Source organism: Phycodurus eques, chromosome 8, assembly GCF_024500275.1.
Source record: "Phycodurus eques isolate BA_2022a chromosome 8, UOR_Pequ_1.1, whole genome shotgun sequence".
NCBI lineage: Eukaryota > Metazoa > Chordata > Actinopteri > Syngnathiformes > Syngnathidae > Phycodurus > Phycodurus eques.
Genome location: NC_084532.1, coordinates 14352040 through 14368744, shown reverse-complemented (window position 1 = coordinate 14368744; position 16705 = coordinate 14352040). Strand labels below are relative to the sequence as shown.

General features: G+C 41.5%; 1 protein-coding gene across 2 annotated transcripts in view; it reads right to left on the bottom strand.

Annotated features, from left to right (window-relative positions):
• The window catches only part of camsap2a (calmodulin regulated spectrin-associated protein family, member 2a), a 47288-nt gene that overhangs the window by 12559 nt on the left and 18024 nt on the right, over positions 1-16705 (bottom strand). For both annotated transcript variants that reach the window (XM_061684347.1, XM_061684348.1), the window contains exons 4-10: positions 14960-15043; positions 9049-9081; positions 7785-7926; positions 6837-6976; positions 686-782; positions 454-550; positions 300-331 (exon numbers count right to left, since the gene is read on the bottom strand). In XM_061684347.1, the coding sequence (XP_061540331.1) occupies positions 300-331; positions 454-550; positions 686-782; positions 6837-6976; positions 7785-7926; positions 9049-9081; positions 14960-15043 (625 nt within the window). The remainder of the gene's footprint in view (positions 1-299; positions 332-453; positions 551-685; positions 783-6836; positions 6977-7784; positions 7927-9048; positions 9082-14959; positions 15044-16705) is intronic.

Sequence of the window (16705 nt, the reverse complement as noted above, 5' to 3'; positions counted from 1 at the left end):
ACATGAACAACATACAGGTATGTACAACATGCTTTCATTTCGTTATTTAGACCCAAAAGGTTGTGTGTGCAAGATATCTGTAGTAGATTAGAGACAGACAGACAGACAGACAGACAGACAGACAGACAGACAGACAGACAGACAGATAGATAGACAGACAGATAGATAGATAGATAGATAGATAGATAGATAGATAGATAGATAGATAGATAGATAGATAGATAGATAGATAGATAGATAGATAGATAGATAGATATAGTCATAGACTTTACATGCATATGAGAAAGAAAAATAGAGACCTGAATTTTTAGGCTGGGGTCGCAGGGGCAAACTAGAAAGAGAGGGATATAAAGTAACATTAAAGCTGTATTATCATTAGCAATTAATATGGGTGCATGTAATGTATTTCTAGTAAACAAAACAGCTTTTCCAATTTGGACTAACGTACTATACCTTGGTCTTTCAGGACTGGGGGATCTTTCCATGAAGCTCCTTTTGGTTGCTTTAGATATTGGGACAGCTGGGATATTCTTCAACAAGGATGAGAGCTCTGGGGAGAAAAATATTTAAAAGTTGTTGATTCATTAGTGTAGTGCCTCGTATTCCAGTTACCGCATTTATCTTTTAATTGTTTGTAGTTCAGATACAAATTCATCTTGCAGCCTGGTACCAACAATGGACTCACCTGTGGCTTCATTGTTCCAAATTCTCGGCTTCACAAAAGAGGGCTTGACCTCCTCAAACCACCAAAAGAGCTCTCCCATGAACGCCAAGTAGTTATTCTGAGGGAGAATTCAAATAAGATTGACATGGCATAACATAACAAAACATGTTCACCCAACTAGAATATTGCTTATATTCATTATATTATATATTATTATTATTATTATAATTATATATTATAATATTCATATTCATTTTCCAGTGCCCTATTATATGATGATCCCCTATTCTGCAATGTGAAAAAAAACCACTCATTTTTTCAAATCTGCACAAATTGAACGCGTTCTTCCACAGTCTGGCTGTACCTAAACGTTTTGTTGAAATACATTGTGAATTTTTTTTACAGAATTCTGCTCACTTATTAACAAACACAACCTCCCTGGGGATATCATCTTTTTTTGTTGAACAGAGCAGGCTTCGTACAGTAGTCTGTGCGTCTGCTCTGGACCCACAGTGCTCTTCAGTGCACTGATCATTAGTCTAGTGGGCAGTTTTAGCAGTGAACATGCTAGCACTCATGAGCACACACATGCATGTGCAAAACCAGAAATCACGGTGTGACGGGATTGACCTTGAGAAAACATGTTTGTCCCCTCCCCACCATCAATCACTGGTCTGCAGACAAAGACAATGCTGCACAGCTCAGCTCTCAATATACCTGATTCACTTCATCAGCAACATTTCTCGTAACTACGCATTGGCACGTGCTTCAACACGCACACAGACTGGACCACAATCCAATAGCACATCAGTAAAACAGAGGCAATTAACATCAGGTACAGGCTATCCGCCTCAAAATTAGCTTGGCATCTTATAATGCAGAGTTACAAAATGCCCAAAAAGTCCAATACGTATGTACAATTACTACCTATAAATACCTACCTATATTAAGTAATTGATGCGCCCCTAAAATGTTTTTTACAATTGCTCATAATAATAGTTCATATAATTTGATTTTGTGCCCTGTGATTGGCTGGCAGCCAGTTCAGTGTGTACCCCACCTCTTGCCCACACTTAGCTGGGATAGGCTCCAGCACGCCGCGACCCTAGTGAGGATAAGCGGTAGAGAAAATGGATGGATAATTTGATTTGAACAAATATGCACTGACTACCTGACATACAAAGATCTCAGTCGAGATGTAGGCTTATCATTTCAACATACTTCCTTAACACCAATTACAACTTTCTATTTAGGGCTCTGGCCCCATCTTTTGGCATTTTAGGGCATTATGGAAATACCACAAAAGCTGCAAATACATATAGTTTTTCAGCATATAGCTGAGGATCAGATTCACTGGAAAAACAAACCAAAACACAACTAGGTGGATTTGTGAATTGTGAACCGCAAATAGACGGGGTTCACTGTACTAGCGACAGCTAACCAACAAGCAGTAATGAAGTCCTTTGAACGCCTTGTGCTGGACCACCTCAAGAACTTCACACTCCCCTGCTGGACCTCTGCAGTTTGCCTTCCACGCAAAAAGGTCTGTGGATGACGCAGTCAACACGGCACGGCACTTCATCCTAGAACACCTCGACGCCGCGGGGACCTACGTGAGGATCCTGTTTGTGGACTTCAGCTCTGTGTTCAACACCATCATCCCCAAAATCCTCACCTCCAAGCTTCTTCAGCTCAGCGTCTCACTTACCATCTGCAGTATAGTTACAGCTGCCTGAGGCTGAGGGACACCACCTTATCTTCACGCACCACCAGCACCGGGGCGCCCCAAGGTTTGTCCTCTCTCCGCTGCTCTTCTCTCTGTACACGAACGACTGTACCTCAACGCACCCTGCTGTCAGACTCCTGAAGTTTGCAGATGACACCAAGAAGTGTGGAAGTGGAGCAGCTGGAGCTCTCTATCGGGCCAATTATACATTATTTGTGCACTCACTTTAGTAGTCTTGCCACTCAGCACTATTTGCATTTATGTTGTTGACCAATACTGGGCACTCATGTGCTTGAAGTAGCTGCACCATTTGCACAATTGACACTTCCAGATTATCGCACTACTAGTCACTTTAAACTGCTTAGGTTTCTTGAAGTCTTTGCGCCATTTTCACAATGGTCACTGTACCAGACTATTGCTCTATTAGTCATTTCAAACTGCTCTAATTTGCTAGAGGACTGCATCATTTTCACAATTGTCAAAAAAAAAAAAAAAAAAAAAGGTATCGGCATTACCACATTATTGGTAACCTTTCATTGCTCAGTGACTCGCCGTACTGTGTTTTTATGTCCCAAAAGTATTTCTGTCAAATGGCTGTCTGTTGTCGTACTAGAGCGGCTCCAACTACCGGAGACAAATTCCTTGTGTATTTTTGACAAACTTGGAAAAATAAAGATGATTCTCATTCTCATTCTGACCAGTTTGTTTCCATAGCGTTCCTACTCTTGCTTTCAAGTATTAGATGCCTCCTGGTAGTTTTTGGGAGGACATACCCATACCCATACCCATGCATACCATTACAAGGAAAGAAAGCGAAAACAATAACTGCGCTATACCTTTGAGTGTACTCAGCATTCCGCTTGTTTCACCAGGAGACACAAAAATGGAAAGGAAATCTGGACAAAAGAAAAATCTCTTCCAGTCTGTCTGGCCCAGACTGGTGGCAGCAGCCCAGCGTGGCTCGTCTCATCCCATCTCATCTGTCTGTCGAACTACTACTGACAGAGCAGGTGTGGGTGCTATCGCTTAATTCCGTCAGTCAGCACTCACACAAACAGGACCAACTCCTGCACAAAAATGTCTCCCCAATGACTGCCATTGCAACCTTGTGTGCTGCCAGGATTGCCTTGTTGCCAGATCTAGTTTGGTGGAGAATTTTTAGGATTGGCTAAGGATGGATTGATTGGGGGGGGGGGATAATCCTACTCAGAAGGGAGGGGTTAGGCTAACCCACTTTGGGTGATCACGATGAGGTGGCATGCATGCGTTCTGCTAAAAAAATGCATAAAAAGAGGAGGTTTCTCTCACTGAAACACACACACTGAACATTCATGGGGAATTACTGTCAACAATCATTGGGCTGAATGGTTGATTAAAAGATCAAGGTCAAGTTGCCACACAGCTATACAGCCACTTCAATCTGCCCATTTGTCTTGTGATTTACTGCCCAAAATTACAATCAGTGGTAGTTTTCCATCCATCCATTCTCCATACCGGTTTATCCTCACGAGGGTAATGGGCGAGCTAGAGCCTATCCCAGCTGACTCTGGGCAAGAGGCAGGGTACACCCTGAACTGGTCGCCAGCCAATCGCAGGGCACATACAGTATAATCAAACAACCATTCACACTCACATTCATACCTATGGGCAATTTAGAGTCTTCACTCAACCTAGCACGCATGTTTTTGGGATGTGGGAGGAAACCGGAGCACCCGGAGAAAGTTATTTGTAATTTAAGAATAGGTACCAAACAGGAATAAGGAAAAAGTGTTAGTTATCAGCAGGGGCGTCCCTTGGTTTGGACGTTAGTGGTGGCTTAGCCCCCCCAGTTAGGGGGTCTAAGACAATAAAACTTCAGCATTAACACATAATACCAAGTGAGTGGGGGAAATTGTCTGTTTTTGTAACATGGATTAAACAGGGAGAGGTGTCAAAGTAGTGTCACAGGATTTGGATGGACAGTGCCTTGCTCAAGGGCACCCTGAAAATGCTCAGGCAACATACACATCTCTCCAACTACCAGTTGACATCTGCTATTTTGACCTGCAACAGGATTCACACCTTCCAAAACAAGGTATCACAAAATGAGCTGCTGCTGCCCCCGCCCTTAAGGATAGTGTGGTAATTTCCTTTTCTCAGAAAAAAATATCTGCTCCAAATCCTGGTTATATGAAGTGAGAACATACCGGAAAAAGCCCCGAGGTGAAGACAGCAACTTCTCTTGCTCCAGTATAAAAGATGGTAATTTAGATTTAATTATAAGAGGGGAAGGACACATGAGCGGGCCTCCATAACTTACTGGCGAAGTGTTCATGAGAAATTAATTTAAAAAAAAATAAAAATTTGAAAGTTTTCATTTCAACTGACTTGGTTAAATGTTAAATATCTGAGTCAAAATGTGCTTAGAATGTGTGAATAGACAATGCTCTGTTTTAATATTTGCAGCACTCTATATGAGGTGTATCAGAAAAAATCCAGGACTGGTGTCACAAAAGATATATTTCAAACCCAAACTACAAACTATGAGTTTTCCCTTCAATATGGCCAATCAACCAGCAGTTCTACAAAGAAATCCTGTGGCATTTGTTTCATTCAGTGACTGAGAAGAGGCAAAAGTTGTGGCAGGAAAACCTTTGACTGATTCACCATGACAACGCGCCTGCTCACAATGCGCCTGCTCACAATGAGCATCTTACAGTTCCTGGCAGAGGAGAACATCGACGTTCTGGAGCAACCTCCCTTCTCACTTGACCCTGTTCTGTGTGATTTTTTTTTTCCTTTTTCCCAAGCTCAGGTATTTCATCAAAGGGACCAGTTTTGAAGTCGTGGACAAAATCAAGATGGCTGTGACGAAAAGAGCTCTGAAGGATCCTTCCAGGAGTGCATGAAGGCATAGCAGAGAAGGCTGGGAAAGTGTCTTAGACTCCAGGGGAATAACTTTGAAGGGAAAAACTTGGAGTAGTAATTTTATATACATCTTTTGTGACACCAGTCCTGGAGCTGGACAAATGTGCAGATTCATTCATTCAGAAAAAAAAAAATATCAAATGTAATTTGCAAACAATCTTGCTTTTCGTGTCTATTTTAAGTACATGTTCATCTGGCCTATAGTGTATGTGCTCTTATTTCAAGCAATATTTTTGTTTTTTTTAATCCATATCAACACTATGTCTCGAGTCAGTCTCGATAATAAGGTCTGTGTTTAGTGTGACACACTGCTACTGTGGGTATGACTGCAGGGGAAACTGGGTCAAGGTCGCCAAATTTAAGGGACTTCGATGCAGTTTGAGCCTACGCTCTCAAAACAGCCATGTCCTGGTGGGATTTTTTTTTTCTCTAATGTAATTTGTGTCAGCAAAATGCTGTAATTGTCCAGTTAACATAATTAAATTCAATTTGTTTACAGACAGAGTGAGTGTTTGTTGATGTGTTCGAGCATTTTCAATCTTTCGTGAATGTTTCTCTATGTGAAAGACAGTCATGCGAGCAGAACACACTACTATACAAATGTAAACTATAATAGCATTGACTTTTCTTCCTCATGTCGTAGAATATGGAAATAAGGCCTGAAAACAGACACATACACACGTCTGTCCCGGTAGACTGTTTTGTGTTTGCCCTGACGCAAACCCTGCTGTGTCACAGAATATACTGAGGCAAAGTCAAATTTCGCTTTTTTTTTAATGACGTAATATTTTAGACAGTTTGGCATAAATAACTAATGATGTTTATTTGTGGCAAAATAAAGAAAGGCAAAGAAAATATGCAATCTCAAAATGAAAACAGGTAAATAAAAGAGAAAAGGAAAATGGAAAGACAGAGAACTAATGAAAGACCAGCTAAGAAAGGCTTGTGGTCACTTGATGAAGATTAAAAATTTGGATTAAAATGTTTTCCCAAGGACTGACTAAGAAGCGCTCATTTCGCCTTTCTTGGCTGGGGAGCGCACCATCTGCTTTTTTAATCTTTTTCTGTCAAAACTCCATGAGTAAAGTAACAGAAAACAGAGACTTATTTGTTGAGCAGCATCTAGTTTTAGCTACTACAGTAGAGTTTTTTTGAAAAAAAGTCTTAGGCCACCACTAACTTTGTTGTTATTATGCCATTTTCACAGTGGTCAGTTTGACACAATAAAAAAGTAAATAGTAACTAAATAAAGCATATAAATAAATATACATTTCCACAAAACTTGATAGAGGTGAAATATCCTTGTTAAATATAGAATATTACTAAAATAATAAATGGCCTGCTAATGGTGGTCTTAGACCTTTCCACAGTTTTGCTACTTTCTATTAAACATCCTCTAATGAATTTCTGCAATGTAGCACTCACAGTAAAGAAGATTGTCTAGCAAAAAGCACCAATACTAATATTAATGAAAATTCCCTGAAGTAACAAACAAAACACACATATATTTTCCAAAGAGTTGTTTTTGTTGGGGAGTACCTTGAGGGTGGACGAGGCATACAGCATATCCTCCAAACTGAAATGGCAGCAGCCTTCCAGGTTGTCTCTACAGAAATCCTGAATGAGCTGCACGTTGTGGAGACGATCCGCCAGCGTCATGTTCTGCTTCAGACAAACATCTGGGAGCACAGAGGGAGCCATCAGCCTGCTTGTGGTTACAAGAGTATCCTGGGTGATTTGCAATGTTATTGCTGAATGTGATCACAAATGGAGTGGTGTGGTTTTCTCTGCTTGATCAATTTGAGGCTATTTAAGTGTTGGTGAATGATGACTGAATGATCAATCATCAAGTGGGTGGAGACATATTAGTTAACACATTTGAAGAGAAAACAATGTCCACTGATTGAGTGATTGATTGCTGAGTAAATGCACGTGATTGTAAGCCCATCATCACACATTAACACACTTAAACAGCATGCTGATGTTACAATCTATTGTGTTCCAACAGGAAACTTGTCAGGCAACTTGTCTCATTAAAAATGCAGACAATTGGTACTTACAAAGAGATTTTTTACATTTTATTTTACAGTTACATTTATAATAATGCACAGTTCTGACAGTGTCTGTGGGAAATGTATAAATGTCGAGACAAGCATTACAGTATATATTTTCTTATTATTCATTTTTATTGCTCTTAATGTTGCAAAATTGCTAAATTAATTCCCAATCAAAAACACTATGTGGACTGAATACACATAACTTTAGCACTTTTGTCTCAAATACATATTATGAATCCGACATGTTGGACTTTACTACTGCAAAAACAGAATTTTGAGCTGGCTCTCATTAGATTAAGCAGATGTACCAAATGAAGTCCAAGTGAGGACCATACTGAAAATAAAAAAGATGGAAAGGTACATGTCTACCTTTTGGGATTGAAGCATCTGTGTCTGAATGAATAGCGTTAAGATACAGAACAGCTCTTACCATCGAGAGAAAGCAGCTGGGGGCAGTAGAAGTGAAGCATAGCACCCAGTGCTGATCCATCTGTGCTGTCCTTCAGCAGGTTGTCCACTGGGGGGATCCAGGGACTCACCTGGCTGCTGCTCTGCTCCTTCCTGTACCGGGCCTGAACAACATTATGATTAGTCAAAGTGAGAATATTTTCCAGACTCCATGCCCCTGCAGGCCGAGCTGTCTCTTTTTTAATTTTGGAGTATCAGTTTGATCAAATCTTTCACTTGAGGGAAAATGCAATTGTAGGAAGCAATTCGAAGGGAAGAATTATTCAATTACAATTTCTTTTTAGTTTGAGTTATGACTTGATCTTTATTAGCAATAAAATTAGTAAAACAAATGAACATGGGGAATGCTAAGCAATACAAAAAAAATAATGCAGTATAAATATCTCAGTTGTGTTTGGAGAAAGGGTGTGGCCTGAGGCTTTACAGTGTGTTCCAAGTGCCAATGCGGCCAGAAAGAAAAAAAAAAAAAAAAGTCTACAAGGACATTCATTTCCTGCCAAGTGCTGGCAGACTGAGACAATCATTTTGTGGGAAATAATTCAAATAAATGTAGCTATTTTTTTTATGTCCGTCTATTTCATTTTAACTTCCTCAGTGATTTTTGCAACTGTCTGCAGTACTAACTTGACTGGTCATAACCATTTTCACTGATGATGTTATTCGAATACTTACTACAATGCTTTTGCTCACATGTAAAATGGGTGTGTTAAAAAAAAGCTTCTCAATTATGTATCAGATCCAGATGCATCTAAAATTTTGATCTCTCATATTAATCTTTGGGGATCAAACCCAAATGTTTTACATGGCTACAGCAAAAATAAAAAAAATTGGCCTCACTTTTCCAGTATTTTTAAATGGGAGTGTTTCAGCCTTTTCCATCACCTTTGCTGGAGGTTTACACAGGGGGTCAACCAAATTGGTGCAGTACAGTGGTAAATATGTGATTATAGTCAGTGAAGTCAGATGTGATAACAGGGCAGAAACAGGCAACATAAACTCCATCATTTCCATCAGAGAAACTCAAGAGAGTATCTTAGATGCACCACCATCCTTGCATGCAAGTTTATGTTATTGATAATTTCAATTTAAGAAGTAAGGAGCAGCAGAGCATATGTTCTGATGAGTGGGCTTGCTCCTACCCCAGTTTGCCTGCCTGTGGTGTAAAGGACAAGGTGGAAGTAGTGAGAGTCATTAATGAAGGGATTAACATTGATGGGTTGACTTACAGGCACAAGCTTCATGTACCACTTGGTTGGAGACTGCAGTAGCAAACGACAAACAGCAACAACAAAGAAATACGTGTTAGTGAGATTAGTCAACAGCATGATTGACACGCAAAAGCACACACAAGAAGAGGTGTGAGACCACATATATAAAATAGTACAAAGAACCTTTCCACACAGTAAAAATTTAAATATATTAAAAGTTACATATTTGCCATTGAAACAAAGACATGGCAGAAGGTTAAAAGGCATTTGCACTTTATTTATTTTTCACTGTTTTAGGCACGTTTATTGACCTGACTGAGTTGACTAACAACCTGACTGAGTTGACTAACATGCATTTATAGAGACAACATAAACATAAGAAGTAATTCAATATTATGAAGTTTAGTGCTGGCTTTTCAGTATATATGTACAATAGTTCCCGTTGCATCGATTTGCCATTATTGTTGTTGTAACTCTTTCAGAAGTGACTTTCTTCTCTTTTAAAATAACTTTATGGTTCAGAGTTTTATAAATTAATGAGTATAGCTGGATTATGTAGTAATTTATTATTATCCATCCATCCATTTTCTGAGCCGCTTCTCCTCACTAGGGTCGCGGGAGTGCTGGAGCATATCCCAGCTGTCATCGGGCAGGAGGAGGGGTACACCCTGAACTGGTTGCCAGCCAATCGCTGGGCACATAGACACAAACAAACATTCACACTCACAGTCATGCCTACGGGCAATTTAGAGTCTCCAATTAATGCATGTTTTTGGGATGTGGGAGGAAACCGGAGTGCCCGGAGAAAACCCACGCAGGTACGGGGAGAACATGCAAACTCCACACAGGCGGGGACGGGGATTGAACCCCGCACCTCAGAAGTGTGAGGCTGACGCTCGAACCAGTCGGGCACCGTGCCGCCAATTTATTATTATTATTATTATTATTATTATTATTATTTTACAAAGACATGCATATTCGTGGACAACTTAAATATTTGGATTTTCAAATTTGCATTGTCAAAATGCCGTTGTCATAAAAACAAACCGCCAAAACAAAACTTTTACACCATTTTCAGTTAAAAACAGTTTGACGTAAACGACATTTAATTCTCTCTCAAATTAGCGATTCAAAGAATCAAATGTAAGTGCTATTTAAAAGTGCACTAGAGAGTCAACTTTAAACATGAACTGTGAGTTGGAAGTGGGGCAACCCGTTTGTGTGCACACCTAAATATAAAACGCAGCAAAGTGGATGAAAGACTCAAAGGTCACGTTATTGTATTTGCCTGATGTGATTAAAGTTGTAGGTTTCTAAATGGTAATTTAAGTCACTAGCTGAGTTTGATGGCATCAAAGGAGGAACACACTATCCAAAGGACAACATTATTTGTTAATCAGGTTTATCTGTTTGCTGCTGAGTACACAGCTTTCACATCATAGCACAAATATGATGCCCATGTTTATAAAAAAAAAAAAAAAAAAAAAAGAAAAAAAAGAAAAATAAACTTGGCAAATTATATGACTGTGTGTCTGAGTTATGGAACACATTTGCAATAAATAATGTGTGTGGAGTGGAGTCTTAACATACGTTTTGAGCAATGTTCTGTGTATTTTTCAAAACAGATACATACACGAAGACAACTAAATTATGACACATTAAAGAAGACTATTACTAGTATTTGACACTTCTAATTGAAGACTGCAAGTGGGGAAGGGTGATACACTTACGCACCCCAACATGATGTCATGAGATCTACCAAAAGAGTTGTTATTATGTATACTCCCAGGGAGTATTAGCAGGTTGACACCATCAATTGAATGGCAATGAAGTAATTTTACTTGACAAAAATGTTTACCTTTACAATGATAATACTGTTTTTGATTTAAACTGTTAGAGATGTAATAATCTAACCATGTGTTTATTATTGTGGTGGTAGTTTGCAGTGATGTAAAACTGCATTGCATCATCCTGATATTTTAACAAAATCTGGTCACCATATTTAACTTCTTTAAGATGAGCAAAGTATCAGAAGCACCCCTTGCAATAACTGCAAACATAACCGGCATACGGGTGTTCGCAAAATTTGGTGAAAAGGGAAAATAAAATATACAGTAACTTCATATTTTTTGAGCAGGGCCTGGGTTTGATCCTATGGGCACCCTGATAAGAAAAAGTGGTACAGCTCAACAATTAAAAGGTTAAAATGAATGTTCCATTAAACGACATTCTGTCAGAGTTCAAGTATCATTTCATTTTAGTTTCCATATTGAATTGTTGTCCAAATCCCCAAAATGTATTGTTCTGTCCACTACCCAAAAGGGAAATACATTGTAAAGAAACTTAACTGTACAGAAAGTGACAAATATACACATTTAAGGCACTACTGTTGTGCTGCCCTGTGTGTGAGAATAAGATGGCATAATCCTAAAGTGATGTGCCATGTTTTAGAGGTTAAAATAGGCTCAAACTGAGACTAAAATCTACTTAGACTTCCAAATCTAACACCCCTAGGGGAGAGATAAGGTCCTTAACAACCATCTCTGCATGAACACACACGCACATGCACGCGCACACACGCACACACACACACACACACACACACAAACACACACTCCATTTTTGTGAAATTAAAAATATTATTCCACTCTTCTATGTCCTTAACACACATAAATGCCCTTGGAAGTTAAATGTGTCTACATGTCTCATTGACAGGAAAAGAGATACAGTATAATTGTTGATATTACAGTAGAACAACAATCTTGCATATTTTTCACAGTTTGGAGATTTTGCCGTGCAACACACAGGTCCAGTTGTCCTTAGTGCAAGCTGTGATAAATGTACTGTCCCTACTGATTTCTTGGATTGAGGCATGGGGTGGAGGAAGTAAATTACACAAGGACAGACATTCATCGACATTACTTTAGTTTCATATATTTCTTAGAAAAAGCATTATGTTACTATATTTTTATTTGGCTATCCATCTGACTGCGTTGTTTTGGTCTCCAAATGGAAAGATGTTACGTTTTTAAGTCAAAGACATTAAAAAGACTGAAAAAAGTGGGTTTTAATTGTGTTGAGCTCAAAGTCAAACAGTCATTACAAGGACACAAAACCCATTTAGTGGTTCAGTTTGACTCGTAAAACTTTTTCACCACAGGCTGTGTAGGTGGAATGGTGACGGCTGCATCAGTTAAATATAGTATCATATCATAACAGCATGACAGTTTAACCCACCAATGAATTCAACACATGATCTTTACTGCTTCCCATGGGCTCACCACCTGTGGGAGGGGCCATAGGGGTCAGGCGCAGTGTTAGCTGGGCGGTGGCTGAAGGCGGAGACCTTGGCGATCTGATCCCTGACTACAGAAGCTGGCTCGAGGGACGTGGAATGTCACCTCTCAGGCAGGGAAGGAGCCCGAGCTGGTGTGTGAGGTGGAGAAGTTCCGACTGGATATAGTCGGGCTCACCTCCACACACGGCTTGGGCTCTGGCACCTGTCCTCTTGAGAGGGGTTGGACTCTCTTCCACTCTGGAGTTGTCCATGGTGAGAGGCGCCGAGTAGGTGTGTGGGTATACTTATTGCCACACAGCTCAGCACCTGTACATTGGGATTCACCCCAGTGGACGAGAGGGAAGCCTCCATCTGCCTTCGGGTGGGGAGACTGGTCCTGAATGTTGTTTGTGCTTATGCCCCCAAAACCAGTTCAGAGTACCCACCCTTTTTGGAGTCCTTGGAGGGAGTGCTGGAGAGCGCTCTCACTGGGGACTCCATCGTTCTGCTGGGGGACTTCGATGCTCACGTGGTCAATGACAGTGTGACCTGGAAGGGCGTGATTGGGAGGAACGACCCCCCCGATCAGAACCCGAGCGGTGTTCTGTTATTGGACTTCTTTGCTCACCACGGATTGTCCATAATGAACACTATGTTCAAGCATAAGGGTGTCCAGATGTGCACTTGGCACCAGGACACCCTAGCTCCCAGTTTGATGATCGACTTCGTGATTGTGTCATCGGACTTGCGGCTGGATGTCTTGGACACTCGGATGAGGAGAGGGGCAGAGCTCTCAACTAATCACCACCTGGTGGTGAGTAGGCTTTGATGGTTGGGGAAGATGCCGGTCAGACCTGGCAGGCCCAAACGTATTGTGAGGGTCTGCTGGGAACGTCTGGCAGAATCACCTGTCAGAAGGAGATTCAACTATCACCTCCGACAGAACTTTGCTCATGTTCTGGGGGAGCCGGGGTATATTGAGTCCGAGTGGACCATGTTCCGCACCTCCATTGCTGAGGCGGGCGACCAGAGCTGTGGCCGTAAAGTGGTCGGTGCCTGTCGTCGGAAACCCCCGACACCAACGGTGAAGGATGGCGTCAAGCTTTAGAAGGAGTCCTATCGTGCCTTTTTGGCCTGTAGGACTCTTGAGACAGTTGATGGGTACCGGCTGGCCAAGCAAAATGCAGCTTTGGTGTTTGCTGAAACAAAGACCTGGGCGTGGGATGAGTTTGGTGAGCTCATGGAGAAAGACTTCCGGACCGCTTCGAGGAAATTCTGGTCCAGCATCCGGCATCTCAGCAGGGGGAAGAAGTGCACCATCAACACTGTGCATCGTGGGAATGGGGCGCTTCATCAAGCCGTGATATCCAACTCTCACTGGAGTGGTTTGCAGCCGAGAGTAAAGCGGCTGGGAAGAAAATCAGGACCTCCAAATCTGAGACCATGGTCCTCAGTCAGAAAAGGGTGGGATGCTTTCTCCAGGTTCGGGATGAGATCCTGTCCCAAGTGGAGGAGTTCAAGTATCTTGGGGTCTTGTTCACAAGTGAGGGAAGAATGGAACGAGAGATCGATAGGGGGATCGGTGCAGCGTCTGCAGTGATGCAGACTTTGTATCAGTCCGTTGTGGTGAAGAAGGAGCTAAGGCGAAATACAAAGCTCTCAATTTACCGGTCGATCTACGTTCCTACCCTCACCTATGGTCACGAGCTGTGGGTCGTGACCGAAAGAACAAGATCCCTGATACAAGCGGTCATCCGGGAGGCGCTCAGAGTAGAGCCGCTGCTCCTCCGCATTGAGAGGAGCCAGATGAGGTGGCTCGGGCATCTGATTAGGATGCCTCCTGGGCGCCTCCCTGGTGACGTGTTCCGGGTACGTGCCACCGGGAGGATATCCCGGGGACGACCCAGGACACGCTGGATGGATGGATGGATGGATGATCTGTAATAATATTACAAGAAACACAAGAGTGTTTTTTTTTTACTTTGTAATCAACTTTTATTTAAAATGGTTTGTTTTGTGTTCTGATATTTTAGACTCCAACTTGGATTGCAGACTTTGGAGTTTTTTTTAAAGAAGTCATGATTAAATAATGTGAGGTCAGTCGTGGCATTCTGTGCTGCCTCTGCACTCTGACCGGTCAGATCAGCATCAAACAGTGAAATCTACGGGCACAGGACTGGACAGTGAGACACGCACTACCCATAGGATTGGGTAGATACACACACGTGCACGAACATGCACATGCAGCCGCGCGCACACACACACACGCACGCACACACATTGAGCATTCTGCCTCACGGCATTAGAAATGACTGTTGATAGCACCATTATATAACAGATTGGGACTACAGGCAGGACATTTAATGACGTCACACAAAGGAACTATTGACTTAATTAGACAAGAGAGTGCCGATGTTCTGGCTAAGGCACAGATTTAGTGAGGGATTCTTGCAAAGATTGAAATCCTAACTTTTTGTGATTCCTTTGATGAAAGCGGGATTTTAGTGGCTTAAGTTTCGAGGAAGCTGCTTCCAGATAGCCGACTGACACAGATGTCAAGGACTGAAATTCATAAAGTAGATTTGCTTGACTTGTCTTGGGCTGTCAGTCAAACAAAATCTACGTTTCTGCTGAGAAAGGAGTTAAACTCACCCGAGGACTTTCTGCAGTCTCTGCACTTTGTGTCTCCTTTTTCTTCTCTTCCTGAGGCAGAGTGTCTTTGAGGTACTCGTTAATCTAAAATGGAGCACAAGCAGGATGAATTTTTGCTTTCCCAGCAAAAGCACTAATATTAATTAAATCAATTTATATATCGTTTTCACGCTAATAATAGTTTGATAAAAAAAAGATAGTCTAAATATACAGTCAGGTCCATAAATACTGGGATATCGACATCATTTTCTTTTTGGCTTTAGATACCACTACAATGGATTTGAAATTTAACAAACTAGATGTGCTTTAACTGCAGACTTTCAGCTTTTTACTACAAAATCAGGTGAACGCTGCAGACGTTACAACAATTTGTTTACCCTATGTTGCCAAAAAGTATTCACTACCTGTCTTGACTCAGACATGAATTTAAGTGATATCCCATTCTTAATCCATAGCGTTAAATATGACATATGTCTACCTTCTGGAGTTATAACAGTTATAAACTCTTCTGGGAAGGTTTTCTACAAGGTTTAGGAGTGTGTTCATGGGAATTTATGACCATTTTCCCAGAAGCACATTTGTGAGGTTATACACTGATGTTGGACAAGAAGGCCTGGCTCTCAGTCTGCATTCTAATTCATCCAAAAGTGTTCTATAATGTTTAGGTCAGGATTGTGCAGGCCAGTCAAGTTCATCCACATCAAACTCTCTCATCCATGTCTTTATTAACCTTGATTGGTGCACTGATGCACAGTCATGTTGGAACACGAAGGTGCCATCTCCAAATTGTTCCCACAACATTGGAAATGTCCAAAATATCAGCCCCTGAGCTCCAGTGAAAGGAACTCTGAATGAGTCAGCATACCAAGAGATTTTGGACAGTCAGACAGTTTGGAGATTACCCCTTCCTTTTCCAACAGGTTTGTGCACCAGTGCACAAAGCAAGGTCCAAAAAGACATGGATGAGAGAATTTGGTATGGATGAACTCGACTGGCCTGCAGAGTCCTGCCCTCAACCCAATAGAACACCTCTGGGTTAATTTCAAGTGGACAGTGCATGAGCCAGGCCTTCTCATCCAACATCACTACGTCACCCCACAAATATACTCCTGGAAGAATGGGCAAAGGTTCCCATAAACTCACTCCTAAACCTTGTTGAAAGCCTTCCCACAAGAGCTGAAGCTGTTACAACTGTAAAGTTGTCTAGACCAATATCATATTAAACCAAATTGATTTAGAATGGGAAATCACTTAAAATCATCTGAGTCAGGGCAGGTGAGCAAATACCTTTGGCAATATAGTGTATGTGCCTCCCAGTTTTTATGGGACCAAAAGTAATGGGAGAAATTCATCCATCCATCCATCCATCGATTTTCCTTACGCTTATCCTCACTAGGGTCGCGGGCGTGCTGGAGTCTATCCCATCTGATTCTGGGCGAGTGGCGGGGTACACCCTGAACTGGTTGCCAGCCAATCCCAGGGCACATATAGACAAACAAACATTCACAAACATTCACACTCACAGTCACACCTACGGGCAATTTAGAGTTTTCAATCAACCTACCATGCATGTTTTTGAGATGTAGGAGGAAACCGGAGTACCGTATTTTCACGACCATTAGGCGCACTTAAAAGTCGTAAATTTTCCCCAAAATGGACGGGGCGCCTTATAATGCGGCGCGCCTTATGTGTGCACCGACTTCCAAAATCTATAAATGTTGCTGTGTGATGAGCGCTCTGCTTGAC